The following is a 26,568-nucleotide window of genomic DNA, read 5'->3' as shown; positions in this document are numbered from 1 at the left end:
CCCCCCCACACTCCACCCCCCCCACACGCCCCCCACACTCCACTCCCCCCTCCGGCCCACACACCCCCTCCCTCCAACACCCCCCTCCCTCTCCCCCTCCCTCCCACACTCCCCCCTCCACCCCACACTCCTCCTCTCCCTCCCTCACTCCCACACCCTCCCACAATCCCACTCACCCCCGCCTCACTCACTCATTCACTCCCCCTCACCCACTCAGTCCCTCTCACACACTCCCTCCCTCACGCCCTCCTTGCCTCATTCCCTCCGTCCCTCACCCCCACACCCTCTCACTCACACTCCCTCACACACTTTCCCACCATCCCCCATCCCCTCACACCCTCACCCTATCCTACACTCCCTCACTCCCGCATTCACTGCCCCTCCCCCCACCCCCTCCATCAATCCCTCACCCCTTCATCCCCACTCTCTCACTCACTCCCTCCCTCCCCCTCACTCAATCACCCCCAAGTCACTCCCCCCTCCCCCCAACCCCTTCCCCCACCCCCTCCCCCTACCCTTCCCCCCAACCCCTCTCCCCCCTCCCTTCCCCCCCCTCCCTCCCCCCCCTCCCTTCCCCCCCCTTCCCCCCCTTCTCCCTTCCCCCCCCTCTCCCTTCCCACCCCCTCCCTTCCCCCCTCTCCCTTCCCCCCTCTCCCTTCTCCCTCCCCCCTCTCCCTCTCACCACCCCTCCCTCTCACCCCTCACCTCACCCACTCTCCCCCTCCCTCACAACTCCCTGAAGCATGGAGCCTCTGTAATTGGCTGGTTCTGTTTGCGATGGGGGAAGAGGCGATGGACTTGTGGCGAGATGGTCTAGAGGGAACGAGTTGGGGAGTAATGGGGGAGGGGTCAAAGGGCTGGAGGTTTGATGGGGGATGAATTTGGAGTTGGTCGGGGACAGGTGAGGTTAGGGAGGGTGATGGGCCATGGGTAGGGGTGTGTGTGGGTGGGTGGGGAAGGGTGGGTGATGGATGATGGATAAAGGTGGGTGGGGCGGGGGGGTGATGGGTGATGGGTGGGGGCTGAGGGACAGCCTGGAGACCTCTCACTGAGCTGCTGTGCGTGTGTGTGTGTGTGCGCGTGTGTGTGCGCGTGTGTGTGTGTGTGTGCGTGTGTGTGTGCGTGTGTGTGTGCGTGTGTGTGTGCGTGTGTGCGTGCGTGTGTGCGTGCGTGTGTGCGTGCGTGTGCGTGCGTGTGTGTGCGTGCGTGTGTGTGTGTGTGTGCGTGCGTGCGCGTGTGTGCGTGCGTGCGTGTGCGTGCGTGTGTGTGTGTGTGTGCGTGTGCGCGTGTGTGTGTGCTGTTACAGACTCGGTGCACGTTGAGGAGGTGGGCAGTGTACAGCGGCTGCAGGACTCTCTCCATGAAGCGCTGGTGGATTATGAAGCGAGCGAACACCCAGAGGACCCTCGGAGAGCTGGCAAGTTACTGATGAGCCTGCCACTGCTCAGGCAAACTGCCAGCAAGGCCGTGCAACATTTCCACAGCATCAAGCTGCAAGGAAAGGTCCCCATGCACAAGCTCTTCCTCGAAATGCTCGACGCCAAAATCTGACAGCACCAACCCAGAGAGTCAACAAGCAACTCAAAACCCAACCCTTCAAATACCCTCATCACTTCTCCAACATGAACTCTGTTCGCCACTTACCATGGTCCATTATTTCTGAAAAACAATGCTATCTCTACTTAGATATAAATTAGAGATTGGAATTGTGGTGTGCTGTGAATTGACAGGTAGAACATTCTGGAACCTTCGCTGAGGACCGGGATCCCCGTGAGGACAGGACTGGCTCTGACATCGTGCCTGTGATATGGCCTTCAAGGCTTCACTGTATATTGGACGTCGAGGAGGGATTTCCGAGAGGGATATTTACGCCTCAGAACAAGTAAGGAAGGATCCTGAGGCGTGGATTCCAGCCTTGTCCAATTGGAAGGATTGAGGGGGCTTTTTGACCCCCTCACTTCATCACCGGCTGAGAACTCTCAACCTGGTAACCACCCACAGAGTGAAGGGAGTTGTGACCTGAGTTACCTGCATCTGCTGCTAGCTCACTCTCCAGGACCTGGTTAGAAAAAGATACCATTTGCCAGCACAGGCTTGGTGGGCAGAAGGGCCTGTTCCTGCATAGACCGTTCTGTGACTGGCTCAGTGTGGTCAAAGGGAGCTGGTCGACTGGATAATAGGATTGAAATCGGAGTTTTCCCCACCGTCTCCCTGTACCCTCTCCAATGCCCCCCCCCCCCCAGTCCTATTTTAATGCTGTCCTGAGCTCCAGCCCCTTCCCCTTGGTACACTGGGCCCACGCCGGTCCCTCCGGCCTGGTTCCCAATGCCCTCCCGGAGGCACGGGGCAATGTCGGAGAGTAGTCTGGAGCTGCTGCAGGGACTGGGGCCTGGAGTCAGGACATTCGTGGGAGACATCGGGCAAGGAGGGTTGGGGGAGCGGAGTGTTTCCTGTGTCACCCCAGAGAGTCAGGGCTATGTAACTCCTGTCTTTACCTTGTAACTCTGAGTTTCTCAATAACATCTTGCCAACAGCTACAATACCTCACCTCATTGGACAAACAGATCGTTAGCCTCAATTAAAACATAGGAAGTCAGAAATCACATTTTCCAGATCATTTATGGGACTTCAAATACTGAAAGGTTTGTTGATCAGTTATTAGACAGCTGTCTGTGTTCACGATTGTTGGGAGTACATATTACTGTTTATGGACTATGTGAAAAACTGGAAGATATGGAGTAGTTTGGGAATTTCCTGGATTGAAAAGCATTTTTCATACTGTGGGCAATTTGAAAATGAGGTCAACAGTTTAATGTTTGCTGTGGTCTCCTGTCAGAAAGTCGAAAATTTAGAGGAAAGAAAGACAACAAAGCTTTTAGGGAGATAATGATAGGGATAACGAACCTTAATTGCTCTAAAACCTGAAAAATGCTATGGAGTCTCTGTACTGACACCTCCTCGCTGCTCTTTCGAGATTTAGTTTCTGTTTCCACAGACTGAGGCCATCAGCAATGAGAGAAATCTCAGGAGCTGCAAGCTATCACACTCTATCCTTTGTTTTCACTCCACTAGGTATATTTTCTGTTCCCAGAGATAATGGGAACTGCAGATCTTGGAGAATCCAAGATAACAAAGTGTGGGGCTGATGAACACAGCAGGCCAAGCAGCATCTCAGGAGCACAAAAGCTGACGTTTTGGGCCTAGACCCTTCATCAGAGGGCTTTCATAATGAACCTGAATTGATGGTGAAGGAACGGCGATACATTTCCAAGTCAGGGTGATAAGTGGCTTGGAGGGGAACTTGCAGGGGATGGTGTTCCCATGTATCTGCTGCCCTTGTCCTTCTAAATGGAAGTGGCCATGGGTTTGGAAGGTGCTGCCTGAGGATCTTTGGTGAATTTCTGCAGTGCATCTTGTAGATGGTACACACTGCTGCGACTGAGTGTCGGTGGTGGAGGGAGTGGGATGTTTGTGGATGTGGTGCCAATCAAGTGGCTGCTTTGTCCTGGATGGCATCAAGCTTCCTGAGTGTTGTTGGGGCTGCCCCCATCCAGGCAAGTGGGGAGAATTCCATCACACTCCTAACTAATGCCTTGTAGATGGTGGGCAGGCTTTGAGGAGTCAGGATGTGAGTCATTCCCCGCAGTATTCCCAGCTTCTGGCCTGCTCTTGCATCCCCTGTGTTAATGTGGTGAGTCCAGTTGAGCTTCTGGTCAATGGTAACCCCCAGGGTGTTGGTAGTGGGGGATTCAGTGATGGTAACACTATTAAGGAGACAGTACAGACACAGTGGATCGAATGGTGTCCTTCTTATCAGTAAATGCCATGATTTGCAAATAGTGCTGAACATTGTGCGGTCATCATTGAACATTGCCTTTTCTGACCGTCTCATGGAAGGAAGGCCAATAAAAACCATAGAACCAGAGAAACGATAGAGCTCAGAGAGAGTCCATTTGGCCCATCTGGTCCATGCTGACATAAAGCCACCCAGATGCCCTTTCTAATGCCATCTTTCTGTAAGTGACCCCATAACCCTACAGCTTACAGCACCTAGGGTGCAGAGTCGGTACTTTTAAAAAAAAGTTTTGGGCCTCTGTCTCCACCACCACCTTGGTCAAAGAATTCCAGACATCCAGCACCCTCTGTGTGAAAAGGCTTTTCCTGGTGTCACTTGTAACCCTCCTGCCGCTGAGGTTGAATCTGTGACCCCTGGCTTTTGAGCTCTTTGTCAAGGAAACTGTCAGCTCTATCTCCCTCAATCACGTTACCCCTCAGTCTTCTCCGTTCCAACAAAAACAGCCCCAATCTCTCCTTGCAGCTACAATTTCCCAGCCCTGGCAACATTCCGGTAAATCTTCTCTGCGGGCTTCGGACACTACCCTGAGGAACTCCTGCAGAGATGTCCTGGAGCTGAGGTGACTGACTCCAATAACCACGACCATCTTCCTATGTATCAGGTATGACTCCAACCACTGGAGCGTTTGCAACCCCCCCCCCCCCCCCCCAACCCCGCCAATTCCCATTGATCCCGGTTTTGCTCGGGCTCCTTGATGCCACACTCGGTTAAATGCAGCCTTGATACCAAGGGCTGTCACTCTCACCTCCCCTCTGGAATTCAGCTCCTTTCTCCATGTGTGAACCGAGGCTGTAATGAGGTCAGGAGCTGAGTGGTCCTGGCGGAACCCAAACTGGGCGTCATTGAGCAGGTTATTGCTGAGCAGGTGCCACTTGATAGCCCTGTTACTGACACCTTCCATCACTTTACTGATGATTGAGAGGAGACTGATGGGGCGGGAATTGGCCGGGTTGGATTTGACCTGCTTTTTGTGTACAGGACATACCTGGGCAATTTTCCACACTGTCGGATATACCAATGTTGTAACTGTACTGGAACACTTGGCTAGGGGAGCAGCAGGTTCTGGAGCACAAGTCTTCAGTGCTGTTGCTGGAAAGTTGACAGGGCCTGTAGCCTTTGCAGTATCCAGTATCTCCAACCGTTTCTTGATATCACATAGAGAGAATTAAATTGGCTGAAGACTGGTATCTGAGATGCTGGGGACCACTGAAGGAGGCCAAGATGGATCATCTACTTGGCACTTCTGGCTGTTATCTTTTGCACTGAAGCGCTGAGCTTCTCCATCATTGAGAATAGGGAATATTTGTGGAGTCTCCTCCTCGATGGAGTTGTTTAATTATCCACCACCATTCATGGCTGAATGTGCAGGACTGCAGAGCTTAGATCTGATCCGTTGGCTGTGGGATCACTTAGCTCAGTCTATCACTTGCTGCTTTCGCTGTTTGGCGTGCAAGTCATCCTGTTTGTTGGCTTCAACAGGATGATTCGTCATCTTCAGGTATGCCTGGTGCTGCCCCTGGCATACCCTCCTGCACTCTCTATTGAACCAGGGTTGATCCCCTGGCTTGATGGTAATGGTTGAGTGGGGAATATGCCGGCCCGTGAGGTTACAGATTGTGCTGGAGTACAATTCTGCTGCTGCTCCCGGTGCTGCTCCAGCCATACCCTCCTGCTCACTCTAATGTAACCTGGTCCACAGGCCCCCCCCCATCCCCCGTGACACTGACTGTCTCTGTCCCTCTGCCCTCACCGCCCCCCCCCGTGACACTGACTGTCTCTGTCTCTCTGCCCTCACCCCCCCCCGTGACACTGACTGTCTCTCTGCCCTCACCCCCCCCCCCGCCGTGACACTGACTGTCTCTGTGCCCTCACCCCCCCCCTCACTAAACGACACTAATCCCATTTACCTGACCTGGCCCTCAGCCTATTGAGCCTCAGCATTTTAAGTGCCCATCCAGATGCTTCTTAAATGTTACACAACCATCAGCCCCTAAAACTGGACAGTGACTGGATTCTGCCAAGGATGATGTATGTGTCATTCAGTTACAGTTTGGTGTTTGAACAAGTGGTATGTGGGCTTTTGTCTGTATTTATGAGGGGTATAATGATTAACTTGATTAACCAACAAGCAAATGGCGTCCTTGCATTTTGGAGGTTTAAGGCAAGAGGGAAGTATGTAGTAAACGGCAGGACCTTAGGAGCACTGACACACAGAGGGATATTTGGGTGCAAGTCCATTGCTCCCTGAAAGTGGCAACACGAGTGGAAAAGTTGGTAAAGAAGGTAGAGAGCATGCTTGCCTTCATCAGTCAGGGCACTGAGTATAAAAGTTGGCAGGTCATGTTGCGGCTGTATAAAACTTCAGTTGGGCCACATTATTTGGAGTATTGCATAGAGTTCTGCTCCCCACACTATATGAAGGATGTGGAGGTTTTGGAGAGGGTGCAGTAGGGGTTTACCAGGATGTTAGCCGGATTGGAAAGTGTTAGCTGTAGGGAGAGGTTGAATAAATTTGAACAAAGAACAAAGAGAACAAAGAAACCTACAGCACAGGAACAGGCCCTTCGGCCCTCCAAGCCTGCGCTGATCAAGATCCTCTGTCTAACCTGTCATCTATTTTCTCAGGGTCTGTATCCCCTTGCTCCCCGCCCATCCATGTACCTGTCCAGATACATCTTAAAAGATGCTAACGTGTCTGCATCTACCACCTCCGCTGGCAACGCGTTCCAGGCACCCACCACCCTCTGTGTAAAGAACTTTCCACGCATATCTCCCTTAAACTTTCCTCCTCTCACTTTGAACTCATGACCCCTAGTAATTGAGTCCCCGACTCTGGGGGAAAAAGCTTCTTGCTATCCACCCTGTCTATACCCCTCATGATTTTGCAGACCTCAATCAGGTCCCCCCTCAATCTCCGTCCTTCTAATGAAAATAATCCTAATCTGTTCAACCTCTCTTCATAGCTAGCACCCTCCATACCAGACAACATCCTGGTGAACCTCCTCTGCACCCTCTCCAAAGCATCCACATCCTTTTGGTAATGTGGCGACCAGAACTGTACACAGTACTCCAAATGTGGCCGAACCAAAGCCCTATACAACTGCAACATGACCTGCCAACTCTTGTACTCAATACCCCGCCCAATGAAGGAAAGCATGCCGTACGCCTTCTTGACCACCCGATTGACCTGCGTTGTCACCTTCAGGGAACAATGGACCTGAACACCCAGATCTCTCTGTTCATCAATTTTCCCCAGGACTTTCCCATTTACTGTATAGTTTGCCCTTGAATTTGATCTTCCAAAATGCATCACCTTGCATTTGCCTGGATTGAACTCCATCTGCCATTTATCTGCCCAACTCTCCAGTCTATCTATATTCTGCTGTAATCTCTGACAGTCCCCTTCACCATCAGCTACTCCACCAATCTTAGTGTCATCTGCAAACTTCCTGATCAGACCACCTACACCTTCCTCCAGATCATTTACATATATCACAAACAACAGTGGTCCCAGCACAGATCCCTGTGGAACACCACTGGTCACAGGTCTCCAATTTGAGAAACTCCCTTCTACTACCACTCTCTGTCTCCTGTTGCCTTGCCAGTTTTTTTTATCCATCTAGCTAGCACACCCTGGACCCCATGTGACTTCACTTTCTCCATCAGCCTGTCATGGGGAACCTTATCAAGCACCTGAATGAAGTAAGGATTTGGATCGTTAAACAAAACTACGAGCAGCACGGATAGGGTGGATCGTCAGAATCCTTTCCCCAGGGTGGAAAGGTCAAGTACCAGGGAGCATAGGTTTAAGGTGAAAGGGGACAAGTTTAAAGGAAATGTGTGAGGCAAGTTTTATTTTTAAACAAAGGGTGGTAGGTGCCTGAAATGCACTGCCAGGGGAGGTGGTAGAAGCAGATATGATAGCAAGGTTTAAGAAACAGTTAGACACGTGGGCACGCAATGACTAGAGAGATACGGACCATGGGCAGGGAGGTGGGATTAGATTAGAATAGCATCATGGTCAGGACAGACACGGTGGACCAAAGGGCCTGTTCCTGTGCGGTACATTCTAAGTTATATTCTAATTGGAAAAATCAATTATTCTTGAAGTACCCTGCAGGATTAAACTGTAGGGAAAAACTCTGATCAGAAGCCCAGGACAAATAGAGAGAATGAAGTGATTTTTTCACAGATCCTTCTATTTGTTGGCAATCAGTATCGTTCTACTGTCGGCTGCAGAGCGATAGAATTATGTCCTCCCTTCAGGTGACAGATCTGTTAGACTTAGGTTTTATGATTGTTTTCATATTTCTGCCCTTAGAGTTTGCAGGGAAACCAGAGATATACCAACAGTTTTCTCTGGTGGGAGATTTAATGAGAGATTGCTTCAACTGAATTTCTTTTGAGAGTAATATTCATGATCAAAGAAACAGGAGATGCTTTCTCTCTCACCAGCTTCTAAGTCTGTGGCAAATCACACACCATCTCAGACCAGAGACTGTTGCTAAGTAATGTCCAGCACTCGGCACCTTCCAAATATCAGTTCATTTGTTCAACAAATCAAACTGATTTAACAACCTCCTATCTCTCTTTTAAAAGCTTTTCTCTTGAAGTCAATTGACTTTTTGTAAGCAGCAATCAGCCCTCAGTTCTTCCAACTTGATTATTTTAGTTTTCCAAAAAGTCAAATCTATTCATGCAAATATAAATTCTTTGCAACTTTAAGGTCAAGGGCAGGAGGTTTAGAGAGAATGGAAGGTCTGGGAGGTTGGTGGGAATTATGGAACTCGTGGCTTGTGAGGTTGGCAGGGGCAGAAATCCTCAGACCATTGAAGAGATGTTTAATACCCACAAGGCTATGGGAAGTGCTGGGATATGGGATGTGAGTAGTTAGGTGGTTGTTTTTGGCTAGTACAGACTCGATGGGCCAAAGGGTCATCTTCTGCGCAGTAAACCTCGAAGGAGACTCTAACCCAGGAATGGTCCAAATCTTCCATTTTGCATTCTTCATAATCCTCAAATTATTGTACATATATATATTTAATTGTTACCTACAGAATAAATCATCATTTTTAATTTTAACTCTAAAAAGACTTTCTTGCAATTTATTTAGACATTGGACTTCCTGAAGAGAATGCGCTGGTGACACAGCGTGTCAGCACTTTCTGAAAGTGAAACAAATTTGTTATCCTCCTGTTCTCTGTGACAAAGACCAGAAAGGGAAGGTGTGGGCAGCTCAGACGACTGTCTGTCTGGTTTGTGTCCCAGGTACACACTGTCTGGGGTATTTTTGCAGACAAAGTCTTTCAGAAAATATTGAGACAAACTACCTGAGAGGATTCTCAGTACATCAGCTTGATCAGTGTTCCTGCTACCACACAACACACACACACAACAACCTCTTGTCTGTAAGACCATACAGTGTAGAAGCAGAAGTATGTCATTCAGCCCATCATGCCTGCTCTGCCATTTAATGAGATCATGATGATCAATAATTCTCAACTCTAACTTCTCACCTTTGTCCATGACCATTCATTCCTGTATTGAATAGAAATCTGTGTCTCTCAGCCTTGAATATGCTTCATGGCCCAACGTCGACAGCCCTTTGCTGTAAATAATTCCACAGACTCACCTCCCCCACCCCGGAGAAACCTCCTCATCTCTGTCTGTAGTGAGCAACCCCAAGTTATGAGATGATGCAGACTGGTCCTAGACTCTCCCACAGAGAAAAACAACCTCTCCACATCCCCCCTGTCAGGCCCCCCCCTGAGAATCTTGCATGTTTCAATAAGATCCCTTCACATTCTGCAAAAGGGCCAAATTATGGGATCAACCCAGTGAACCTTCTCTGGACTGCCTCCAATGTCAATGCATCTTTCATTATACTGGGGCCAAAAACTGTTTGCAGTATTCCAGCTGTGGAATGATTAGATTTAACAAAACCTCACTACTTTTTAACCCCATTCCCCTCGAATGAAAGGTCAATATTCCACTTGCTTTCCCTATCACTCACTGAACTTGGTTGCTGGCTTTTTCTGATTCATCAACAAAGATTCCCAAATCCCACAGTGCTGAGGCTTTCTACAGTCTTTCCCCATTTAAAAAATATTCAGCTCCTCTCTGCTTCCCAGCAAAATGTATAACTTCACATTTCCTGCAAAATATTCCATCTGCCAGGCTTTGGTCTATTCCCTTAACCTGTCAATATCCCTCTGCCGACTATGCTTGTCATCCTCACCACAGGTTAAAATCAATCCCACCTATTTTTGTGTCATTCATAAACTTTCAAATTATTCATAAATATTGTAAATATCTGTGGCACCTGCACAGATCCCTGTGGCACTCCATTTGTTGCAGATTGCCATTCTGTCCCCCTTATGCCAATTCTCTGTCTTCTATTTGTTAGCCAATCCTCTATCCATGCTAATTTACAATCTCTATCACCCTGGCTCCTAACTTAATGCGTAGGAACTTATCAAACACCTTCTGAATATCAAAATATATCACATCCTCTGCCTTCCCTTTATCTATCCTACACAACTGACCGGTCAGTGGGAGAGCATTTTGGAAACAACAATGATAGCTATCTGAAAACTGAAGGAGCTATGAATAAGGATAAGTCAGGACCTTGCAGGAAGTTACAAAACTGGGGAAGAGAAAATTACAACAGTATTAGGAAGGAGCTATGGACTGCTCATTGGGAGGGGCTGTTATAAGGCAAGTCCACATTTGACATGTGGGAACTGTTTAAAGGCTTTTTGGGGAGAGTTCAAGACCGACACGTTCCAGTAAAGAGGAAGGATGAGGACGGCAAGGTATGGGACCCCTGGATAACAAGGGAGGTTGTGATTTAGTCAAAAGGGAAGAAACATATGAGAGGTTTAGGAAGCAAAAATTGCACAGGCCCATGAGGAATATAGGGAAAGCAGGAAAGAGCTCAACCGGGGAATTGGGAGAGAAAGAAGGGGCCAGGAAATGACATTGACATTTAGGGCTAAAGAGAATCCCAATTTTATAGATACATTAAAAAGGAAAGAATAACTAAGGAGAAGGTAGGACTACTCAAGGATAAAGGAGGGGACTTTTGCTGGGAGGCAGAGGACATGGGTGAGATCCTAAAAGTGTACTCTGCATCAGCATTCACCCAGGAGAAGGATATGGGGGGTAGTGAGATTTGTATGGGGCATGCTAATACGCTAGAGCATTTGCAGATCAAGAAAGAGCTGGTGTTGGGTCTCTAGAAGAGCATTAAGGTGGGTTTGTCTCCAGGGCCTGATGATGTCTCCTGCAGGTTTTTGAGAGAAACAAGAGAGGAGATTGCTGGGGCCTTGACCAAGATCCTTATATCCTCGCTGGCTACTGGAAAGGTCCTGGAGAACAGGGGAGTAGCTAATGTGGTTCCTCTGTTCAAGGAGGGAAATAGGGATCATCCAGGAAACTACAGACTGGTGAGTCTCACGCTGGTGGCTGGGAAGCTGTTGGAGAGAATTTTTAGGGATAGGATTTATCCACATTTGGATAAGCATGGCCTAATTAGGGACAATCAGCATGGCTTTGTGCTGGGCAGGTCATGTCTTATTAACTTGATGGAATTTTTTGAGGAGGTTATGAAGATGATCGATGAGGGTAGAGCAGTGGATGTTGTTTACGTGGATTTTTGTAAGACTATCGACAATGTTTCTCATGATTGGTTCATCCAGAAGATTAAGGTGAATGGGCTTCACAGTGACTTGGCCACATGGATTCAGAATTAGTTTGCTCATAGAAGGCAGAGGGTAGTGGTAGCAGGGTGTTGTTCAGGCTGGAGGTCCGTGACAAGTGGTGTTCCGCAGGGATCCAGATTAGGATCTCTGCTGTTTGTGATATATATAAAGGACTTGAATGAAAGGGCAACTAGGGATGGGCAAGAAATGATGGCCAACCAGCGACATCCACATCCCACAAAGTGAGCTGAAAAAAACTATAGATGGGTGAATTAGTAAGCTTGCAGCTGATACAAAGATTGGTAGAATTGTGGATAGTGTAAAAGGTTGTGAAAGGATACAGCAGGATATAGATCAGTTGCAGTTATGATCAGAGAAATAGCAGATGGAGTTTAATCTGGGTAAGAGTCAGGTGCTGCACTTTGGAAATCAAATGTTATAGAAAAGTGTACAGTTAAGGGCAGGACACTCAACAGCACTGATGTACAGAGGGATCTTGGGGTTCAAACCCATAGTTCCCTGAAAGTGTCCACACAAGCAGATAGGGTGGTAAATAAGGCATATGGCAAGCTTGCCCTTATTGGTTGGGGAACTAAGTAGTCAGATGTCGTGCTGCAGCTTTATAATACTTTGATTAGGCCACATTTAAAGTATTGTGTTCGATTCTGGTTGCTACATTATAGGAAGAATGTGGAGGCTTTGGGCAGGATGCTGCCTGGATTAGAGGGTATGAGCCATGAGGAGAGGCTAGAAGAACTGGAGGGGTTGTTTTCTTTTGAGTGGCAGAGGCTGAGGGGAGACTTGATAGAAGCCTAGAAAATTATGAGATGCATAGATAGGTATGATGCTCGGAATCATTTTCCAAGAGTTGAAACGTCTGCATTTAAAGTTAGAGGGAGGAAGTTCAAAGGAGATGCGAGGGGCAAGTTTTTTACACAGTGAGCGGCAGGAGCCTGGAATGCACTGCAGAGGCTGGTGGTGGAGGCAGATATGATAACGATATTTAAGGGACTTCTGGATAAGCAAATGAATATGCAAAGAAGGGAGGGATATGGATCAAGGGCAGGCAGAAGGGATTAGTTTCATTTGGCGTCATGTTCAGCACAACATCATGGACCAAAGGGCCTGTTCCTGTGCTGTACAGTTCGATGTTTTATGTTCTATGTTATCTCCGAAGACCATTCGAGTGACAATGTCAAACAGGATTTCTCCTTTCTGCAGGCACACAGATTCGAATTCCAGTTTCTCAGTGACTAATGTTCTTGTGATGTCACTTTTTGAAGCCTGATATCACGGCAGGACCTCAGTCTCTGAATTCACTGAAGCTCCTGTTTTCTCATTTAGCTCCTAGCTGTTCAGAGTAATTCAATGAAACTTCCTTTTGAATCCTACTGATGTCATTGGCACCAACATGGACACTGACCACTGGAACAATATCGTCCCCCCTGTAAGTCCTTCAGCCCTGAGGAGATGTCCTTAACCCTGGAACTGGGCAGTAACCGGACTCCTGCTGGTGGCTACAGACAACAGGACCTATCCCCCGATTATACTGTCTCCTACTTCTACAACATAGCTATTTCCTCCCTCACTTGAATGGCTCCTTGTACCGAAGTGCGATCATCCTCTCTGCAGTCCCCACTCTCATCTGCAAGAACCTTGTAACTGCTGGATAAATGCAGGGCTGAGGTTGCTGAACCCCATGGATTCTCATGTATTCCTCACAGCCTCCTGGCCCTGATCACAGGCCAATTTTGAATGACCTAATTTGAGGGATGAGATTACCGTCTGGAGCAAAGTGTCCAGTTAACGTCTCGCTCCTGATATGATACAATGTCTACAGCTCAGACCCCAGATCCTCAATTCACACACAAAGTTCCTCGAGCTACAAACATTTACTCCTGACGTGCCTGATCTGGATCACATCGGTGTCCAACTGCTTCTAGATACAAATCTGTTTTGTTCAGAAACCTGGCAGTAAATTCTTAAAACTGGGTAACTGGGTTGGAATCTTCTCTTGTTCCCGCATTGATCAGTCTGTAGTCAACGTGGGATCAGCTTGGACTGTTCCGTTTTGGCACAGGAATAACTGATCATCTACTTTGGGCTCAACAAGATAGTTTTCAAAATGGGTTTCTGCTTTCACCTTGGCCTGTTTCTCTGGATCTAAGTGTGAAGGAAACTGTTTGAGAGGAGAGGGTTCTCCTGCATCCGCATTATCTACAGCTCAAGCTGTACCCCCGGGCTTGTTCCCACAGCCTCCATTAAACTCAGTGAGTAGCTGTGTCAGTTCACCTTGTTGCTCTGTATCTGTGTCTAACCCCCCTCTCCCCCCATCAGTTCAGTGTTAACCAACCAGAGGGTTAGGAGCTGCAACTTGGGAATTGCTGAAAGAAGACAGAGGGTGGTAGTTGATGGGAAATGTTCATCCTGGAGACCAGTTACTAGTGGTGTACCACAAGGGTCGGTGTTGGGTCCACTGCTGTTTGTCATTTTTATAAATGACCTGGATGAGGGCGTAGAAGGATGGGTTAGTAAATTTGCAGACGACACTAAGGTCGGTGGAGTTGTGGATAGTGACGAAGGATGCTGCAGGTTGCAGAGAGACATAGATAAGCTGCAGAGCTGGGCTGAGAGGTGGCAAATGGAGTTTAATGCGGACAAGTGTGAGGTGATGCACTTTGGTAGGAGTAACCGGAAGGCAAAGTACAGGGCTAATGGTAAGATTCTTAGTAGTGTAGATGAGCAGGGAGATCTCGGTGTCCATGTACACAGATCCTTGAAAGTTGCCACCCAGGTTGACAGGGCTGTAAGGAGGCATACAGTGTTTTAGCTTTTATTAATAGAGGGATCGAGTTCCGGAACCAAGAGGTTATGCTGCAGCTGTACAAAACTCTGGTGCGGCCGCACTTGGAGAATTGCGTACAGTTCTGGTCACCGCATGATAAGAAGGATGTGGAAGCTTTGGAAAGGGTGCAGAGGAGATTTACGAGGATGTTGCCTGGTATGGAGGGAAGGTCTTACTAGGAAAGGCTGAGAGACTTGAGGCTGTTTTCATTAGAGAGAAGAAGGTTGAGAGGTGACTTAATTGAAACATATAAAATAATCAGAGGGTTAGATAGGGTGGATAGGGAGAGCCTTTTTCCTAGGATGGTGACGGCGAGCACGAGGGGGCATAGCTTTAAATTGAGGGGTGAAAGATATAGGACAGATGTCAGAGGTAGTTTCTTTCCTCAGAGAGTAGTAAGGGAATGGAACACTTTGCCTGCAAAGGTAGTAGATTCGCCAACTTTAGGTACATTTAAGTTGTCATTGGGTAAGCATATGGACGTACATGGAATAGTGTAGGTTAGATGGGCTTGAGATCGGTATGGCAGGTCGGCACAACATCGAGGGCCGAAGGGCCTGTACTGTGCTGTAATGTTCTATGTTCTATGTTCCATGTATTTCTCAGCCCCATTGCCCTGCCTTCTCCCTGTAACCCTTGATCCCTTATTCATCAGGAACCTATCTACTTCTGTCTTAAATAAACTCAATGACTTGGCCTCCTCTGCAAAAATGAGTTCCACAGATTCACCACCTTCTGGCTGAAGAAACTCCTCCTCATCTCAGTTCTAAAGGGTCACCTCCACATTCTGAGGCTGAGCTCTCATTTCCTAGTCTCTCTGATGAATACAAATCACAGTGCCACTCTACCCAGGCCTCTCAGTTTCAATCAGACTCCACCTCATCCTTCTAAACTCCGTCAAGTGCAGATCCAGAGTCCCCATTCTCTCCTCAAATGGCAAGTCTTTCACCCCCAGGATCTTCTGTGTAAATCTCATGTGGACCCCCTCCAAGAGCAGCATATCCTTCCTTAGAGATGGGTATTAAACTGCTCACAATATCTCCAATGCTGTCTGACCAGAGCCTTACACAGATTCAGCAGCACATCCCTGCTCTTGTATTCTAGCTCTCTTGAAATGAATGCTAACATTAAATTTGCCTTCCTCACTGCCAACTGAACCTACACGTTCACCTGAATAAAACCCTGAACTAAGATTCCCAACTCCCTTTTTGCTTCAGGTTTCTTTTTTTTTCCCTTTATTCATTAATGGGATGAGGACATTGCTGGCCAGGCAGCATTCATTGCCCATCCCTAATTGCCCAGAGGGCAGTTCAGAGTCACCCACATCACTGTGGGTCTGGGGTCACATGTAGGCCAGACCAGGTAAGGATGGCAGTTTCCTTCCCTAAAGGACATTAGTGAACCAGGTGGGTTTTTCCAACAATTGTCAATGGATTCATGGTCTTCATTAGATTCTTAATTCCAGACATTTATTGAATTCAAATTCCACCATCTGCCGTGGCAGGACTGGAAGCCGGGCCCCCAGAACATTATCTGGGTCTCTGGATTAGCAGTCCAGCGATAATACCACTAGGCCATCACCTCCCTGAAACCTTTCTCTGTTTAGAAAGTATTCTGTGCCCCTATTCTTCCAAAGTGTATAACCTCACACTTTCCCACATTGTATTCCATCTGCCACTCCTGTGCCCACTCTCCCAGCCTGTCCAATTCCTTCAGCAGCCTCCTCACTTCCTCTACACTACCTGTCCCTCCACCTGCCTTTGTGTTATCTGTAAACTCAGCAACAATACCCTCAGTTCCTTAGTCTAGATCATTAATCTCTAACGTGAATAGTTGTGATCCCAAAGTGGTCTCTGCGGAACTCCACCAGGTGCCATCCTGAAAAAAAAACCCTTTACTCCCCCAGTCCCTTCCTCCTGCCAGTCAACAAACCCCCTATCCATGCCAGTACCTTGGCCGTAACACCATGGGGGGTCATCTATTTTAGCAGCTGACCATGCAACACCTTGTCCGAGGGCTTCTGGCAGTTGTTATATTTCTGAGTTTGCAGGCAGTAAAACTCTCGGTGTGAATGTGAGCGATGAGAAGCTGGGCGGGGGAGTGTATAGGCCTCAATGGAACATTGGCAGGACGAGTGAGTAGCAGATGGAATAAAACATGTACAGTTATGAGGTTATCTTGCAGTAACCTCCATCTTAGAGTCATAGAGATGTACGGTAATACAATATGTGTACAGGCCCTTCGGCCCAAACTGGTCCATGCTGACCCTGGTGCCGACTCGGCCAGTTCCAATTGCCCCATTTGGGACTTATCCCTCTAAACCCTTCCCCATCCATGTACCTGTCCAGAGGTTTTTAAATATTGTTATTGTTATTGTACCCGCCTCAACCACATTCTCCAGCAGCCCGTTCCATATACAGAGCACAGTCTGTGTGAAGGTTGCCCCTCGGGTCCTTCTTAAATCTTTTCCCTCTCACCTTAAACCTGTGCCCTCTAGTTTTCAATTCCCCATCCTATCTATTCCCCTCTTGCTTCTACACACCTCGATAAGGTCACCCCTCATTCTCCTACATTCCGAGGAATAAAGTCCTATCCTGGCCAACCTCTCCCTGTAACTCAGGCCTACTAGTCCTGGCAACATCCTCTTCATAAATCCTCTTTGCACACTTTCCAGTTTAACTATGTCTTTCCTATAACAGGGTGACCAAAACTGTATACAATACTCCAAGTGTGGCCTCACCAATGACTTTGTAACATAACGTCCCAGCTCCTAAACTCAGTGCTTCGAGCAATGAAGGCCAGCATGCTAAATACCTTATTCACTACCCTGTCTACTTGTGACGCCACTTTCAATGAACTATGTACGTGTACTTGTCGATCCCTCTGTTCCACAACATTCCTCCGGACCTTACCATTTACTGTATAAGCCTTACCTTGGAGTGACTTTCCAAAGTGCAACACCTCACACTTATCTGCATTGAATCGCATTTGCCAATCCTCAGCCCACTTCCCCATCTGATCATGATCCCTCTGTAATTTTTGATAACCTTCCTCGCTATCAACGATGCCATCTAATTTTGTATCATCCACAGACTGACTAATCATGCCTTGTACATCCACATCCAGATCATTTATGTAAATAACAAATAACAAAGGTCTCACACCGATCCCTGTGGCAGACCACCAGGCACAGGCCTACAGATAGAGAAACATCCTTCAACCATCAAACCCTGCTTCCTACCATCAAACCAGTTTTGTACCCAATTAGCAGCTCTCCCTAGGTCCCATGTGACCTAACCTTTGTGACTAGCCTGTGGTGGGAAAATTATTGGAGAGGATTCTGAGAGATAGTATTTATGATTATTTGGAAAAGCAGAGTTTGATTAGAAATAGTCAGTATGGCTTTGTGAGGGGCAGGTCATGCCTCACAAGCCTTATTGAATTCTTTGAGAATGTTACAGAACACATCGACAAAGGTAGAGCAGTGGATGTGGTATATATGGATTTTAGTGAGGCATTTGATAAGGTTCCACATGGTAGGTTCATTCACAAAGTAAGGAGGCATGGGATTCAGGGAAATATGGCTGTCTGGGCATAAAACTGGCTGTCCAACAGAAGACAGAGGGTTGTAGTAGTTGGAAAGTATTTAGCCTGGAGCTTGGTGATCGGTGGTGTTCCGCAGGGATCTGTTCTGGGACCTCTGCACTTTGTGATCTTCATAAATGACTTGGATGAGGAAGTGGGAGGGTGGGTTTGTACGTTTGCAGGTGACACAAAGGTTGGTGGAATTGTGGATAGTGTGGAGGGCTGTTGTAGGTTGTAAATGGACATTGCAGAGCTGGGCAAATAAGTGGCAGATGGAATTCAACCCAGAAAAGTGTGAAGTGATTCATTCTGGAAGGTCGAATTTGAATGCAGAATACAGGGTAGTGGCAGGATTCTCAGCAGTGTGGAGGAACAGAGGGATCTTGGGGTCCACATCCATAGACCCCTCAAAGTTGCTGCCCAAGTTGATAGGGTTGTAAAGTAGACGTATGGTGTGTGGACTTTCATTGACATGGGAATTGAGTTTAAGAGCCGCGAGGTTAAAAAATATAAAACTCTGGTTAGACCACACTTGGAGCATTGTGTTTAGTTCTGGTCACCCCATTATAGGAAAGACGTGGATGCTTTAGAGAGGTTACAGAGGAGATTTACCAGGATGCTGCCTGGACTGGAGGGCAGGTCTTATGAGGAAAGGTTGAGGGAGCTCGGGCTTTTTTCATTGGAGCGAAGAAGGATGAGAGGTGACTTGAAAGAGGTTTACAAGATGATGAGAGGTATAGATAGAGTGGATAGCCAAAGACTATTCCCCAGGGTGGAAATGACTATTACGAGGGGGCATAATAATAAGGTGATTGGAGGAAGGCATAGGGGAGATGTCAGAGGTGGATTCTTTACACAGAGAGTGGTGGGAGTGTGGAATGTGCTGCAGCAGTGAGAGTGGAGTCAGATACTTTAGAGACTTTTAAGTGACTCTTGGATAAGCATGTGGAGGACAGTAAAGTGTAGGGCAAGCAAGGTAGATTGATCTTAGTAGGATAATAGGTTGACACAACAGTGTGGGCCAATGGGCCTGTACTGTTCTCTATTCTATGTTCTATGTTCTAGCCTGCTGTGCGGGACCTTGTCAAAGGCCTTACTGAAGTCCACATAGACAACATCCACTGCCCCACCCTCATCTATCATCATGGTTACCTCTTCGAAACACTCTAAACGATCTGTCAGACATGACTTCCTGTTCACAAATCCATGCTGACTATCCCCAGTCAGACATTGACTACCCAAATGTTGGTTGATCCTGATCTTGTGGAAACAAATGTCCCTTTCTCATTAACACTCAGCAGAGCCTTCACCTCTACTGGTGTCATCAGGGAGGTTCTTACAATCAATGTGCTGTCAGTCTGGAGCTCTTGTGGTATGGCCGCATTGTCCTACCTCTGAGACAGGAGTCCTGGGTTCAAGACCCACATGCTCCAGACTTGTGGAGTCATGATACCTGGAAGACACTGATTCACAATACTGAGATGAATGTTTCTGCACGTTCTTTAATAATAATTAATTCTGCTTCAAAACCCAAGAGTGAACCTGTGCTCATGCATCACCACCCCCCCCCCACACTCTCAGGCTGTGCATTCCAACCCTAACCACTCGAGTGAACCTGCCTCCCCCATAGTCTCAGGCCATTTACTCATCAGTAATGACATTAACTCACTGTCCCTCTCATTGTTGACCATGTTGTGAATGACTCTGGGCAGACAGCAGTCGTTGTGCCGACAGTGAAGTTTGGTTTGATTTGACTGCCACCTTTAATCACATTCCTATGAATAGCCCACAGGTCCCTGTGCTCCTGCAGCCCCTTTAGAATTATCACTCAGTTGGAGGAGGGGGAGAAGCTGAGGGGAAGTTTGGCGAATAAATGCAAACGGAGAAGCTGCGCGTTTAGTATTTTGGCCCCTTCCTTTAAACTTTGCACAATTTATTTTGAAGATAAATGAAGGTCTGAGGAATGGGAGTGCATTTGGAATCTGACTGTCATGTATTTTATTTCCATCGCAGTGACAGATCAGAGTTGATAGATTGCAGAGGAGCACAGAGGAAAGTGGGGCGTGTGAGGCAGTCTGGAGCACAAGCATTCCCACTAAGGATTGTTGCTGTGCCGTGGTGTCATTGCGAGATGTGGGAAGTGTCATGATTTATAGGAGGGTGTCTACAGGAGGAATAATTTGGTGAAGCACCCTCACACTGTTTGAATTGGTGCCATTTCCTCTTTGATATTATTTTGTGATAAATTAGCTCTGCTTTAAACTACCTGTGCTGCTATTTTTCACACTGATTACTGTTGTGAGATCACTTTCATTCCCAACATTACATTCAGGAGCTGAGTCTTTGAGTGTTTTCGTTTGAACTGAAAGTTGGTGAAATAACATTCAGTTCCTGTCCTTGTGAAGAAGCTCCTGGTGCTGACTCCCCCTTACCCAGGCCCTGACCAACTCACAGCACAAAATCTTCATTGCAAGAAATAATGGGATCCTTTCTTAAAATGCAATGTTCCACCTGGCACTGGCTTTTGATGGAACGGAGCCCTGTGCAGGCACATCTTAATTTTAATTGGATACTGTAAATAATTAGCAGAAATGTTTAGATTAAAGACCATCTTAAGATTACTCAGAGAGAGAAAGAGGGAGAGAGTCAGAGGCAAAGAGAGATAGAGAAAGAGTGAGGGACAGAGAGAGAGAGGCTGGGATAAAGAGAGAGAGACTGGGATAGAGTGAGTGAGAGAGAGAGACTGGGATAGGCAGAGAGAGTTTTATACTAGGATAGAGAGACAGAGGCTGGGATAGAGACAGACAGAGAGAGGGAGAGGTAGATCGAGGTGGACATCTTACTGAGAATTCTGTCACAGCCAGTGATCTCAGCTGTTTTCAGTGAAAGATTGAAACAAAAACAGAAGTTGCTGGAAAAGCTCGGCAGGTCCGGCAGCATCTATGAACAGAAGTCAGAGTTAACGTTTCAGGTCCAGTGACCCTTCCTCAGAACTGATGGTAGCTGGGAAAAAGTCAACTTTTATGCAGAAGATTGGGTGCATGGAGGGGTTCAGGTGTAAACAACAGGTAGAGATAGAGCCCAGAGAGAGAGAGAGAAAAAAAAAGTGGACAGAAAAAGGAGTGGGTAAAGGGCAGACTAGGGTAAGGAATAGCTGCTAACGGGGGCTGTTAGTGGCTAACAATGAGTTGTGTGTCATAGCATGTGATAACAAGAACGAGAACACAAATTGCTGGAAAAGCTCAGTGGGTCTGGCAGGATCTGTGAATCAGAGTTAATGTTCTGGGTCCGGTGACCCTTCCTCTGACTCTACATCCGCAGTTCTCTCGGGTTTTATCTCGTGATAATAAAACCTGATGTGGGGGTTGGGGTAAAGCGTTGAGAGAAGTTGCCTCCAGCCCTAAAGTTATTGAACTCAATACTGAGGCCGGAGGGCTGTAGGGTCCCCAAGTGGAAAATGAAGTGTTGTTCTTCCAGCTTGTGTTGAGCTTCACTGGAACACTGTAGCAAGCCAGAGACAGACACGTTGGCCAGGAACAGGGTGGTGTGTTAAAGTGACAGGCAACAGGTAGTTCACGGTCTTTTTTGTGACCAAAACATATATGTTCTGGGAAGCGGTTGCCAAATCTATGTTTCATTTCCCCAATGTAGAGGAGACCATGTTGTAAGCAGCGAATGCAGTAGACTATATTCTGGGAAGTGCAGGTGAAGTGTTGCTTCACCTGGAAGGTATGTTTGGGCCCTTGGATACTGGGGAGGGAGGAGGTAAATGGGCAGGTGTTGCACCTTCGGCAGTTACAGGGGAAGGTGCCGTAGGGCTGTGGGGAGGTGTTGGGGGTGAAGGAAGTGTGGACCAGGGTTTCTTGGAGGGAACGGTCCCTGCGGAATGCGGACAACGGAGAGGAGGGGAATATGTGATAATGGGAACTGCAGATGCTGGAGAATCCAAGTTAATAAAATGTGAGGCTGGATGAACACAGCAGGCCAAGCAGCATCTCAGGAGCACAAAAGTTGACGTTTCGGGCCTAGACCCTTCATCAGAGGGTCTAGGCCCGAAACGTCAGCTTTTGTGCTCCTGAGATGCTGCTGGGCCTGCTGTGTTCATCCAGCCTCACATTTTATTACTAAGGAGGGGAATATGTGTCTGGTGGTGGCATCTTGCTGGAGGAGGCAGAAATGGCATCTGATGATCTTCTGGATGTGGATGTCGATGAGATGGTGGGTGGGCCTCCCAGTCTGACTGTCACCCACTCCTCTGTGTGTCCAACTGTTTTCTCCCTCCTTGATGCACTCCTATCACCAAGCCCCACCTGTTCTTTTGCATATATACCAACATTTTTCCAGCTAATATCAGTTCGGAAGAAAAGTCACTGGATCTGAAATGTTAACTCTGCCTTCTCTCCACAGGTGCTACCAGGCCTGCTGAGTTTCTCCAGCAATTTCTGTTTTTATTCCTGATTACAGCAAGCACAGCTCTCTTTTGTTTTGTGTCGTGAAGAATTGCTGTCTTCATAGCTGTTCCCACTCTCTACCCTTCAAACGGACAGGAGTTTATGATGCGAATCAGGGAACAGGGAGACTGAATGAAGAAAGTGACTGGAGTCACTCGGTTTTTACCAGGTGCCACTGCCTCAGGGTTCGTGAGAGTCTCCTCCCACTCCCCTCCTCACTCTCTCCCTCTCCCACTCTCTCTCCCAATCCCCTCCTCCCCGTCTCCCTCTCCCATCCCCCTCCTCTCCCACTCCCTCTCCCAACCCCCTCCTCTCCCACTCCCTCTCCCACTCCCCTCCTCACCTTCTCCCTCTCCCACCCCCCCGTCTCCCTCTCCCACTCCCTCTCCCCTCCTGTCCCTCTCCCACTCACCTACCCTTCTCTCCCTCTCTGCTCCTCTCCCTCTCCCACTCACCTCCTCTCCCTCTCCCCGCCCCTCCCTTCCTCTCCCTCTCCTCTCCTCTCCCTCTCCCACTCACCTCCTCTCCCTCTCCCCTCCCCTCCCTTCCTCTCCCTCTCCTCTCCTCTCCTCTCCCTCTCCCACTCACCTCCTCACCCTCTCCCACTCTCCTACCCTCCTCTCCCTCTCCCCTCCCCTCCTCTCCCTATCCCACCCTCCTCTCTCTCTTCCTCCTCTCATCTCCCTCTCCCTTCCTCCCTTCCTCCCTTCCCCCTCTCCTGACCTCCTCTCGCTCTCGCTTTCCCCTCCCTTCCTCTCCTTTTCCCATTCACCTACTCTTATCTCCCTCTCCCTCCCTTCCTCCCTTACCCCAACCCTAGCCTCCACTCCCCTCCCTCTCCCATTCCTTTCTTCTCCCTCTCCCCTCCTCTCTCTCTCCCTCACCCTCTTCTTCTCCCTCTCCCTCTCCCCATCCCCTCTGCCCTGATTGTGATCCGAGTTCTGGGTGGAAGCTGAAGGGGTGATTGAGATGATGGGCGAATAGGGAGAGAGAGATAGAGAGAGAGAGAGAGAGAGAGAGAGAGATTTCTTTCCTGAAAAAGAATGATGATAAATGGTGATAATGGGAACTGCAGATGCTGGAGAATCCAAGATAACAAAGTGTGGAGCTGGATGAACACAGCAGGCCAAGCAGCATCTCAGGAGCACAAAAACTGACGTTTCGGGCCTAGACCCTTCATCAGAGAGGGGGATGGGGAGAGGTTTCTGGAATAAATAGGGAGAGAGGGGGAGGCGGACCGAAGATGGAGAGAAAAGAAGATAGGTGGAGAGGAGAGATAAAAAAATGTGAGGCTGGATGAACACAGCAGGCCCAGCAGCATCTCAGGAGCACAAAAGCTGACGTTTCGGGCCTAGACTGATGAAGGGTCTAGGCCCGAAATGTCAGCTTTTGTGCTCCTGAGATGCCGCTGGGCCTGCTGTGTTCATCCAGCCTCACATTTTATTATCTTGGATTCTCCAGCATCTGCAGTTCCCATTATCACTGGATGATGATGGGATAGTGTGGGGGAATGGGCTTAGATTAGTTCACAGGTCATCGCAACATCGAGGGCCGAAGGGCCTGTTCTGCACTGTATTGTTCTATGTTCTATGTTCAGTCCCTCATCCACATCCAGTAACCACCCACCCCCACCCATCATTCTGCTCTCACATCCTGCCTGCTCCCCATGACCCTTCCCCCACCTCAGGGTATTTTGTGAATGGGTCTGAGTGAGTTGAGGCAGTGGGTTCCTGTCAAACTCAGTGCTCTGCCAAGGGAGGGTGTAGGTACAGAAAGCAGTAAGCCGCAAATTTCAGGGAGTGACTCTCAGGGTGACAGGGCTATCACTTTGGTAGAGATGTAGGCTGTTCTCTAAATGGGGAAAAGCTTCAGAAATCTGAAGCACAAAGAGATTGAGAAGTTCTGGTTCAGTTGGCAGTTCTGAAGGCAAATGTAATGTTAGTATTCATTTTGAGAGGGTACCATACAAGAGCAGAGCTTGAGCTGCTCAGACAGCATTTGGAATATTGAGAGCAGTGTGGGCCCTGCATCTAGGGAAGAATGTGCTGGCTGTGAGTTTTATAAGAATGAAGGACCAATTGCTCTCAGGTCTCACTGTCTCTGACTCATCTTGAAGACAGCTTCCAGGAGACAGACAGCAACAGAGAGGTTTTTGGGGAGTTTTGTAGGCAGGGTTGTGAATGAACCTCAGCAATAAGAAAGGGCCAGCACAGAATGTGCAGGGGACGAAAAGGAATGGGGTACAGAGCAGCGTTGTGACACTAACAGCTGGCACAGAAACAGAGGGAGAGAATCAGAGACTCACAGAGAGAGCAGGACAAATAGAGGCACAGGGGACAGAGAGAGGGAGAGAGAAAGAGGTACATAAAAAGAAACAGTGAGAGAAAGAGAGAAATAAAGAGAGAATCAGATTGAGAGACTCTTCTATGTTTCAATAAGGTCACCTCTTGTTCTGCTCAACTCCAGTGAGTACAGGCTGAACCCATTCCACCTCTCCTCATGATACTGTCTCTCCACACCCAGTATCAATGAACCTTCTCTGCACTGCCCCCAATACGGTAAGGGGCGAGGGCTGGGTGGAATGGTCCTCTGCCCATCAGTACAAACTCTGGGCCACATGGTTTCCTTTCACACTGTCGGGATTCCGTGACTTGGATGCTGGATTTTTGTGATTCAAGGTTGAGGATTATGCTATAACTTTATGCTCTCTTTCCCCATTTAAACAATATTCAGTTCCTCTGTTCTTCCTGACAAAGTGTAGAACCTCGCATTTCCCCACATTATATTACACATCTGCCAGCTTTTTACCCACTCACTTAAGCTGTCTGTATCCCTCTGTGGACTCTCTGAGTCATTGTCACTGCTTGCTTTCCACCTATTTTTAATTCATCCACAAACTTGGTGATAGTACATTCATTTTCCTCAGCCAAATCATTCATACAAGTTGTGAACAGCTGTGGCCCCAGCACAGATCCCTGTGGCACTTCAGCAGCTGGGCAGTTGGCTATGCGGTTGGTTTATAATGCTAACAGTGTAGATTCAATTCCTACATTGTTCCATGTAGGACCCTCCTCCTCAACATTCCCCCCCTGCCTGTGGTGTGCTCACCTTCGGGTTAACCACCAACAAATGTTGCTTTCTAATCTGACAGTGAGATTGTGGTGAGTTGGCATTTACCTCTATCCATGGTAATTTATTACCTCCATCCTCATGAGCTCTTACCTTACTCTGTAGCATAATGTATGGGGCCTTACCAAACACGTGAAAATTCAAATATGTTACATCCAGTGTTTCCCCTTTATCTATCCTACTTATTACCTCCTCAAAGATCTCTTCTAAATGTATACAGTATGATTTCCTGAAGCTGTGCTAACCCTGACTTTTTCCCAATAACTGCACTGAGCTATTGTTACCATTTGCATGTCTCATTGCTTCTTATTTTAAAAAAGCTGTTTCACTGGCAGTTTTCCCATCCTCTGTAACTTATCCAGAATCCAAGTATTCCTGGAAGATTATTATCCATGGATCCACAATCTCTGTAGTTGCTTCCTTTAAAATCCTAGAATGTACCCCATTAGGTCTGGGGCACTTTTTGGTCTTTAGCCCCAATACTTTCTCTTGTATTTCTTCTCTAAAGATAGTTATTGCATGTATTTCCGATTCTCCTTTCACGCCAGGATTATTCAGTAATGTTGTGATGCTATTAGTGTCTTCTACCACAAAGACTGATTTAAAGTATTTATCCAACTCCTCTGCTATTTCCTAGCTCCTCATTATTATTTCCCCAGCCTCAATCTCCAAGGACCCTGTCCTCATTTTGGTCTCTCTCTTCTTTTTTATATATTTATGAAGCTCTTATTGTCAGTTTTTGTTAAATTATCTTCAATGTTTATTCTAACCAGTGCTATTTTTTGGCCATCTTTTATGGAAATCTTCTCAAATTGTTCTTAAACTTCCCAATCCTCTAGCTTGGCAATAATCTTTGCCACATTCTATGCATTTTTCTTTCAATCTGTTGCTCCTCCTTGCCTCCCTGATTGATCATGGGTGGCTTATCCACTTCCTATAATCCTCATTCTTCACTGTATTATGTTTTTGCTGTGAGCCATGAAAGTTTTTCATAAATGT

At 47.6% G+C, this 26,568-nt stretch overlaps 1 protein-coding gene across 1 annotated transcript in view; it reads left to right on the top strand.

Annotated features, from left to right (window-relative positions):
• The window catches only part of LOC125455494 (steroid hormone receptor ERR2-like), a 56,413-nt gene extending 54,258 nt beyond the window's left edge, over positions 1-2,155 (top strand). Inside the window, exon 7 of the mRNA XM_059649422.1 lies at positions 1,307-2,155. Within this exon, the coding sequence (XP_059505405.1) occupies positions 1,307-1,551 (245 nt within the window). The 3' untranslated portion in view covers positions 1,552-2,155. The remainder of the gene's footprint in view (positions 1-1,306) is intronic.
• The last annotated feature ends 24,413 nt before the right edge of the window (positions 2,156-26,568 follow it).

This window comes from Stegostoma tigrinum, chromosome 10 (assembly GCF_030684315.1).
Source record: "Stegostoma tigrinum isolate sSteTig4 chromosome 10, sSteTig4.hap1, whole genome shotgun sequence".
Classification (NCBI taxonomy): Eukaryota; Metazoa; Chordata; class Chondrichthyes; order Orectolobiformes; family Stegostomatidae; genus Stegostoma; species Stegostoma tigrinum.
Note: the sequence above shows the minus strand (reverse complement) of the source record. Positions and strands in the feature narration are given on the sequence as shown.